Source organism: Limulus polyphemus, unplaced genomic scaffold, assembly GCF_000517525.1.
Source record: "Limulus polyphemus unplaced genomic scaffold, Limulus_polyphemus-2.1.2 Scaffold2839, whole genome shotgun sequence".
NCBI lineage: Eukaryota > Metazoa > Arthropoda > Merostomata > Xiphosura > Limulidae > Limulus > Limulus polyphemus.
Window position 1 is genome coordinate 43,481 of NW_013668449.1, and position 10,265 is coordinate 53,745.

The 10,265-nt window shown below is 31.5% G+C and overlaps 1 protein-coding gene across 2 annotated transcripts in view; it reads left to right on the forward strand.

The window, feature by feature from the left end:
* Positions 1–10,265, forward strand: part of LOC106468026 (probable lysosomal cobalamin transporter) — a 45,672-nt gene that overhangs the window by 14,389 nt on the left and 21,018 nt on the right. For both annotated transcript variants that reach the window (XM_013928424.2, XM_022396329.1), the window contains exons 4-6: positions 108–205; positions 5,466–5,533; positions 9,265–9,353. In XM_013928424.2, the coding sequence (XP_013783878.1) occupies positions 108–205; positions 5,466–5,533; positions 9,265–9,353 (255 nt within the window). The remainder of the gene's footprint in view (positions 1–107; positions 206–5,465; positions 5,534–9,264; positions 9,354–10,265) is intronic.

The window sequence follows — 10,265 nt, forward strand, 5'->3', positions numbered from 1 at the left end:
ACACACACACACACACACACACACACACACACACACACACACACAACATTTATTATTGAAGTGTATTGCAAATTATTAAACTATTGTATTGTTTCTTTTCTTTTCAGCCTTATACAGTATAGTGGTGTTTTTTGCTTTCTTTCTTCTGCCTTTCATCTACTTCTTCTTTGAAGAGAAAGATGATGGTGAAAATCACGTTGGTTCTGTAAGCATTTTGAAAATTGTGTGTTTTAAAATGCTCTAACTAGACAAATGATAAATTTTGATTTTTTGTTTCTGTAATTCAGTTTATAATAACAATAGCAAAGGTTTTAAGGTTAATCTTATAAGTAGTACTTTCCTTGTTAAGCACTTGTTTTCAGTCCACTTTCCCAACAATGACTTAGAATTACAATTAGAACTTTAGATTTGGTGAAAGGTTTTATTCTTTAAACAGTAAATAGTGTACATTCCAATATGATATCTTCCTCTACTCACAAAAAGCTTTCTCGATTTATACTGTCCTTTGTCAGTGCAAAATTTTGCTCGCAACTAGCCTTGATGCTTCCACTTATTTCATACAATAATTAGAACATATTGATGATTGTTTTACCATGGTTTTCAGTAATTTGGAAGTTTTGGATTTGGACAGCATTTTTCATCCCTTTTCAAGAGGCCTCTTAGTAATGAGTTGCTTCAGGAGACTTCCCCAGACCTCTTTTTCCCATTGGTGAATTTGATTATTCAGGTATGTTATGCTCTGTCTTTAACCCCCAGTTTCCTATGTTCCACCACTGCCCTTCTTGGGGACTAGCCTTTGGCTCATTACTTAGTGTTTCCTTCTTCCCTGGATTTTGGGGTTCATGCAAGTCGTTTTGGTGAGCATTTGCATTTGGGGGTTGGTATACCTTAACCCCCACTAACTGTGGAAAATCATGCTTTTGATTATCATTGTTCCTACTTCCCTTAATTGGATTCGTGGCATTTGATGTTGCTTTTCCCTTAGTGGGGATCAGCCCCCCGATAATTCGATTATATTTTCTTATTTATGTCTTACTCTGACCACCATTTTTTTGAGTCGGGGCTGGTGGGGGCCAGACTCCTTCAATTTGCCCACATTTGGCAGTCATTTCATAGGTTCTGCAATTCATTTCAGTAAGTATGGTCCTCTACTTCCATTCATCTCCCCTATTTGTCTCAAAATCCTGTTCCCTTCCCCTTGGGATCCTGTTTTTTGCCTGGCTGATTCATTCCAGGGGCCTTTGTTTCCATCGTTCTATGTACCTATGGCTGTTTCTTGCCTCCATACAAAATCACTCAGTCCTACATTCTCAGTTGTTTTTTTTTCCAGTGGGTTGGCTTGTCAAAATGGAGCAATTTTTTTTTTCTCACACCCACACAATTTTTTGGTTCATCTTGGGGTGTTTTTTTAAACTCCCTTCTCTGTTGGGCCTTACCTGCTCCACTTCAGTTGCGAACTAAGAAATGTTTCATATCCAGCATATCATCCTCTCCTTCCCCTACTGCATGAAAGGCTCTCACTCTTTTGAGGACTTGGGTTTCTCAAGAAAGCCCTCATTCCTCTTGGTCACTCCCTCGTGCATCATTGTCAGTGGGTTTTGATAGACCGACGGAGCCTTGTTCTGGATCCCTCAGATGTTCCTCATGCTGGTACCCATTTTTGAAATGAAAGGTAGAGGCCTCTCTTCCTACCATGGACCTGGTGTACAAATCCAGATACTGTAGGTGTTGGTTGAGGTTGAACTTCCATTTACAGTCTGTCGCACCCTAGCCACTTTACACCAGGGAGTCATTATTTCGGTAATTTTCTCTTGGGGGTCTCTATGTTGCCCCCCTTTTTGGCAACACAATTCTAAAGGGCAAAGAGTTATACCTGGATCATAAGTGATGCAGTCTCCCATGGGTGTGTTGTTTTTAATTCGTATTCACACCCCATGATTTTCCTATGGGTGCTTCCTAAAGGGTGAATCATCTACTCAGCAGCCCTCCATCAGCTCAATGTGAGATTCAAGGTTTTTGTGAGCAGAGTTAAAATATTGTATCAGAAGTTAACATTTTCCTAAACTGAAAATGTATTTCTGATAGATATTTACTTTGGCTTACATATCCCAACCATTCTCCCCACTTCCAATGGGGTTTGGTTTGAGCTGACCAATCTTGATGTGGTTAACATGTGCAAGATAAGAAAGGGTGTTAGTTACGATTGAGGTAGTGTTGCAGTCCTCTTGGTGGAGGGTTGCTGCAGTCATTTGCACATTAGTATGCAGAAATAAGTGGGAGTATTAAGGATAGTGGCAAGTGAACATTTGCACCAATAGAGGGCAGCAATATAATTTGAGAAATCTTTTTTTGATAGGAGGTATCTATTGGAAATACGTTTTCAGTTTAGAAAAATGTTAACTTTTGTAACTTATTTAGTTTAGATTTTTTAACATTTGAAAATTTCTGTCTTACTTTCTAAACAAAATTGTTCTTTTTTTTTATCAAAATGATGTTTTTCTCTAGTAATCTATCCAAATTTTAATTTAATTAACAGCCAACAATCAAAAGGAGAACTGGTAAGATAAGTGTTAAAAGTCGTTATCAGAGTTAGTATTCAAGTAGTAATATTGAAATACATAGAAGTGGAATGTTTTTGTCACCAGTTTCAAAACATTGCAGTCAACAGAAACAAAATGGAGACATTTACATTTTGTCCAGAAAAGTGGATGTTGTGTCAAAGATATTTTTGCATATGCAAATAAGAGGATTACAGCAAGTCATTTTTAGAATTTGACTTTTAACAGCACTATTTTTTTTGAAAAAATTAACCTACTTCTAAGAATTGCCAGAGGGCAGATTGAAATGTTCAACCTAGATTTTGACAAAAAAATATCTTCATACAATACTTCATGATGAATCACAATTTCTAAGAAATACAATTTGAGGAGGGATTAAAACAGTGGGTCAAAAGGTCAGGAAACCTGTTATATCAATTAATTCATGGAAATAATCAAAATAAGTGTTTGCATTAATTCTGTTTCTGATTATTCCAGCTATACAAGTGATCAAAATATTGTCATTATGGTTTTTCATTATTATTTTGTATTAATTCAGGGTTTTTCAGCTTAATCAATTAGTGTCACTACTCATGAAAATAATGAACTAAATGAAATGAGTGTTATAAGTTATTGGTATTTTCGATTATTTCGACTATCCAAGTCTCGGGAGAATAATCAATTAGTTGAAGGTAATTAGTTAGTGAGCCCAATGTTTAATTGATTATCAAATTCCACTAATTGCCCATCTCTGGTTTTTAATTCTTGTTACATTTTCTGTTTTCCTTTCTCCTAAAGATACCTTTAGAATCATATCTGGTAGTATTTCTTGATATCTGAGTACATGTTACAACTGACTTGGATCTTCTACATCAAACTCGGCTTTGGCTAACAAATTCAAATCAGCAGTAGAAAATTCTCTTAGTCAAGGTTAAAATCCTTGTGGATAAAATAAAAATGAATATAAATACATTTAAAAACATAAAAAATAATAACTAAGAGATAAATAATAACTAAGAAACAAGAAAATAACATAAAGATCTAGACAAGTGCAGTAATAAAATAGTCATTCAGAGGTATCATAGAAGAAATTCGTTTCATGTATCATAGAACGTAATAGAATAAAACAAAGCCAAATACATGAAAGCATTTATTAAATAGCACAAATTCACCTTTTATATTCATAGTACTATATTATTTTGCCTTATTATTTAATTTCACATAGGTTTCTTGACATTTGATCTGTATATTTCAATCCCTTTTCCAGTTGTATATCATGGATATTGTGAAGTTCATGAAGAACAGTATGAAGATATTCTTCTGGCAAAAACTGTGAATTTGAAATTATAGTAAATGGTGATGGAAGTCTGGCTTTTTTGCTTTTTTTCAGTAGTAGATTCTTTTTTTTTTCTCCTTAATTTTGAGGAATAATACTATGAAAAGTCAAAATATTCACAGTTTAATCTGTGTGAAATTATTTTACAGAAAGAGTGGCCAAAAGTGCTAAAATGACTTATTATAATCTTATTTACACATGTAAAAATATTTTTTGCACACTACAGCCAACACCCTTGGAGGACTATAGGAAATCAAGAGAGCTGGAAGTTAAAAGGGCAAAAACTGTATATGAAAGAGGGTTTGCTGAGAGAGTTAAATCAAACAATAAAGAATTATTTTGGTATATGTTGGATAAGCAAAATGTTAGGATGGGGATTGGGCCTCTTAAAAATGATAGTGGGAAGCTGATCTCGGAAGATTAGGAAATGGTAAACTTATTAAATTATATGTTCTCTTCAGTTTTTACAAAGGAAGATACAAGTATTATGCCTCAACCAGAGCACTTAATGCATGGGAAAAATATTGATGTAAAAGATATCATGTTCTGAAATTGTAAGAGAAAAGTTGGGAAACCTCAAAATTGATAAATCCCCTGGACCAGACAACTCTTATCATAGAGTTTTAAAGGAACTTAAAAGATTTTACTTTATAGGTCATTGAGTAGTGGAAGAGTATTAGAAGAATCGAAGTTGGCTAATGTTGGTCCAATAATTAAAGGAGGTGATAAACCTTGTCCAGGCAATTATAGGCTAGTTAGTCTTACATCAGTACTTGGAAAGGTTTTTGAGAGTGTGATTAAAGATGTATTGCAGAGTCACTTAAAGCAGTTTGATACAGTGTCAAAGAGCCAGCATGGTTTCACTAAGGAAAAGTTTTGTTTAACAAATCTTCTGACATTATTTGAAGATGTTACTACAAGAGTTGATGAAGGAAATACTGTGGATTCGGTGTATCTTGATTTTCAGAATGCATTTGATAAGGTGCCTCACAAAAGACATGTTACAAAAATTAAATCTGTGGGTATGGGAGAAATGTTATTAAATTGGATACAAAATTGGCTGGAGAGTAGACAGCAGAGAATAGTAATAAATGGAGTTAGATCTGACTGGATCATAAACTGACTGTATATCGGCTTTTACTTAACTGCTAAATCCAAAGTACAATTGAACTACTAAATTTAAAGTATCATTTAACTTGATTTCAGACCAATCGAAATTGTAATATGTAACAATTTCAATGAGATATTACTTAATTATACTATGATATTGACTTTTGGTCACTAAATTTTCAGTTCTCCTTTTAATATTTTTAATATTCAATATAATACTTCCCAGTTTGTCAAATGCTACAAAGTTTGTGGTAATGCATTTATATGTCTCTCAGAGGTTATTTATTTTACAGTAAAACACTAGTGCACTAAATTTATTACCTTTGTGCAAGCAAATTAGAGATATTAAAAAAAATTAAAAGTTTCTAGAAGAAAATATCATGTAGTGACCATACCTGGTTAATCATCTTCTCATGTGATTTGATCAATGAAAACTGTGATTTGTACATACATAAACTCTTGTGTAACATGAACTATTTCAGCGACTTTGCACAGCCTTGAAGTACACTATTGTCTTTCTTTTGGTTGGAGCAGTGCTATTACTAATTGGGTAAGAATAACAGTTTCTAGCAATCTGTATAAGAAAATACATTTATATAAAAGTTGTTCATAAAGGAGTGTTTAACATTTTAGAAGTTTGACCACCATGCAAGTACTCTTTATTGAAACTTCACTTGGGGCTTTATCCCTCTGGATATGGGTAGACAGAAGTGAGCATTTCATGACCTTTTTACTGAGTTACATTCAAAATGCAATTAAATAACTTTATTATTGATGTGTGTCAATAAAAAAACTTGGCATCAAAACATAGCTAATAAATAAAATTGTAATATACAAATTTTAATTTTAAAGGAAGTTCTCAAACTTCACTTTTCTTTACCACATGAAATTTGTTTGCCATGAATTATCCCATATTTGAGCTTCCGAGTTTTAATAGAAGTTACAAACTCATAATATAGATATTACCAAGAAATAATTTAATTTTATATCCTCCAGTCATTTCTAGATATAAACCAGAAATTTAAACTTGCATGTCATGGCCTGCTATTACGTACTGTCTTTAAAGATGTCAGTAATTCTTTCTGACGTTTGATAACATATTATTTATAATCAATGGTAAGAGAAGATTTTAATTTACTGAATTATGTAATATGCTAGCTTGTTCTGACAACAGATTTTTAATTATTTGGCCTACAAATTCAAAGTTGCTATTGCCAAGTTCACCTCGACCAAGTAAGGAAAATATTTTAATACACTTATAGCTTAGGTAAAAAGCCAGTTAAATTATAATAATTATAGGTCATTTTATTTTTTGTACATTTTATTATTTAGTCAAGATGAATAACAATTCATTAAAATACTAACAATAACCCCACCAAAGATTAGGGTTAACTTTTATTGAGACTTCAACATTCTCTAAGGGTTCTCTTATGTTTAGTTCATCTTTTTCTGTTACCTGTTTAAGTATTTTAACATTATCCCAGTTAATTACGTGTAGAATTTACCATGTTTTGCCAAAGCCAATTCACCCATTTTTTATTTTATCCACCACATTTTGATGTTCTTTTATTCTAAATTTTAAGTTCCTACTTAAGTGTATTTCCAATATAATTAAGACCATAAATACATGAAATTTTGTATATACCACATTTATCCCTTGATTAAATTTTATCTTTCAAACCATTAATTATATATAACTTAATTTTAATTGAGGAGTAAATGTTACTTAGCAATTCCTATTTTGCCTAAAACACATTACCTACATTTTTTTAAAATGGTGAAACGTAGGAAAACATATCCATTCTCTACCTTCCTTTTTTTTTATCTGTAATTTAATACCTCCAGAAATTTGAAGTTTGTTACAGTATTTACTATACATCCTGTATATAATTTTAAGTTTGATAACCTCTATCAATTGCTACCTTTTTTAAATACATTAATTCTAATATCAAATCCTCATCATAGGAGGAGACATTAATAGCCCTATAAACAAAAGACTAAAATGAGGACATTTTTTGTGACCATGGGTGACACAATCTTATATATGATGGCATGGCTACTGAGAATGGCTTCTTGTATACGGAAGTAGACAGAAAGCCTCCCTCTTTTTACAGAAATATCTAAAAATTTAAACAACCTTCATTTTCAACTTCTAAGGTGAATTGTATAGTGGGGCTATTTGAATTCGGATGCTTCTGGAACTCAATTAACATGTCATTACCATGTTGTCACACCATATACGTGTCATCCACATAACTTACTCACACCTCGGGTTTTTTTCACCGATGTTTTTAGCACACAAACGTGAAAATGTCCACTAAAAAAAAAGTGATAGTGATGACCCAATAGACAAACCTTTATTCTGTTTGTACATGTTACTTCCTACCTTAAAATAACTATTACTTACACACAACCTTGTTAAATTTATATTATCATGTACATCTAACCATGAAAAAAATCTTACTAACTAGTAATCTATATTCAAAACAACTTAATACTTCTTCTTCGGGTATATTTGTAAATAATGATACTACATCAAAAGAAACTAGTCTATCACTTTCTACTATGTGCATATTCTTAATATTTTTTACAACTCTGACAAATTTTTAATTGTGTATCTATGCAAATTTGTTAAAAACAAACATTTTTTAACAAGAAACTTGGCCACCAAATGTGTTGACAACCCTCTGTTATCAACAATTTGGTGGAATGGTACCCCGATTTTATGTACTTTAAGGAGTGCATAAAACTAAGGTAAATTAAACTGAGATGATACAAGATTTCTATTTTTACTTTATTATGTATTACATTTGTAGGGTCATTTTTTATTTCAATATAAGAACCGTTATTTAAAAGATTTTTTTAATGTTATCATTATAAACACTTTTATCTAATATGATAATTTGTCCTCCTTTATCTGCTTTAGAAATAACAATTTTCGTATTATCTTTAATTGTATGAAGTTCGTTGACTTCATGATTATACAAGTTTCTTTTAGTTTTTCCAGTATCTGAAGTTAAAATTTTTGCCAATGCTGTTTGAACAGTATCTTTTACAAAATTATCATCAACTTTCAGTTTTTTAAACTAGTTTCTACTGCCACTATTAAATTGTCTTTCACTGACCTACTGTTATCTACAGAAAAATTCCAACCTAGCTCAACAGTTTTAATTTGTAATATTTCCCTTTGACATAGTTATTGTTTTGGGGTTGTTTAGCAATTTAGTGTACTTATCATTTAGTACCATATTATTCATTTTTAAATTCTTTTTTTTAAGTGTTTATCTTTCTTGATTAAGTTACTCAATTTCTTACTCAAATTATTCTTATGTTTCAATCTTACCTTTTTCCACTTCCACCAACAAGATGCTTCAAACTTATCCCATACTAAACACTGTATATTCCAATCTAATTTTAAATGTACATAGTATAGTCTAGCCTCAGTTTCTGCAATTTCACTCTTCTTTTCCTTGATAATACTTCTAAGAATTTTAAACTGAGTTTGTTTTATAATAACTATTACCCTATTGCTTTTTAATTTACATTTTACTTTAATACTACTTGGCACAACACAGTTCTTCATGCATTTCGTTAAAAAATTTAGTTAATTAAGTTGTCTTCTATGTAATGTTGTAATGATGCCACTGTAAAAACATGCTAATTATACACGTTCATCTGTTTATAAGAAACTTCATGTATACTTCATGGTATATTTTCCTAAAGATGGTGGAATTATTTTCACTGAAACTTTTAGTTTTTAAAGTTTTTTTAACTTATATTTTTAAACTTTACAAATAAATTTTTGTGCAAATATCTTATTTGATTAATTTTATTTAAATTTTTTTGCACAAGAACTGACTTTTACGAATTGAGGAAGTTGCATGTCCTGTCTTATGATAAGCATAATATATTCTTATTTCATGTGGTAGACTGGTGGTAATGTTTATTAATACATGTGTAGTAAGTACAGCATTAGCTCTATGCATAGTAGACCTTTTGATAGGTCAGTGGTAAATTTGCTGACTTACAACCCTAAAATCTGAAGTTTGATTTCCTGCAGTGGACAGAGCACAGATATCCCATTATTAACTTTTCACTAAAAAACAAGTAAACTGAGCATTGTATTATTAATCAAAAATGTTGATGCTAATTATTTTTTATTTTCCTTTATACTAAGTTAAATAATAAGGTATAGCCATTTTAGTTACATTGTACACATTAATTTGATATGTTTCTTAATGTTTTTTAGAACGTAATTGATATTTTTGTTTTATCAATCAGAGCCTTCATTCCAATGAAGAAAGCTCCTCCTAAAAATAGCACAGAATGGGAAAAGTTGGAATTTATTGTTAATGAGCTTGGACAAAACCGTAAGTTTATCCCTTAGATATATTGGTCACAGAAATACCTGAAATATAAGTTGTGTAAAAGTAGGTCAAACCATTTAGATGTAAAACCATTATCTACTACAGCTTATTGTATTAAAACAATTTTGAATATGCTATATAACAAGTCACGTGAAAACCACAGCCATTAATAAAGTTGTGGTGGAATGAAATATATCAAGATCACATATTGACATCATTTTATGTTTCATACGACATTTAATCACTTTTGGGAAGGGTATGTAACAGTCTTTCTGATGCAAAATATTCATGCTTTCAAATCATAAAAGTGTTCAGAGAGAAAAGAAATTATGGATCAGCTTGGGAAACCACATCCATTCAGAAAGACACTAAACAAGTTGTATTCTATCCCTGGTGCATCATCTCGTAACAGGTGAGAATTTGTGAACACAAAGATCAAATCACTAGGCCTGCACACTAGGTGGATTGTGAAAAGCCAGAAAGGAGGAGTGGTGTGCTTTAGACATGGCAGTGTGTGTGTTATATTCAAAAGTTTATTAAACTACTTTTTGTTATACCAATTAGAATAGCATAAAATCTCAACTAATAATCCATATCTTAATAGTATACAAGTTTTAAGTTCTTAATTCGACAAGGCAATATTTAAAAAAATCCTGAATTTCCACTAATGTGACCCATGTCACACATTTTCTCTTAGCATGTCATCATCTATATTTTATCCACTACCCCTCGAAGAAATACAAAATTAAACGCAAAATATTCTCTATAATATTGTTATTGCTCAGACAAACCATAATTTTTATAGCCTTTAATTTTGTTTAGTTACAGACCTATCTAATAGAAAATCAGACCCCTCCTGTCACATCCTCTCTTTCACAATTCGTTGATAAATCTCTCTTATGTTTCATTATATAT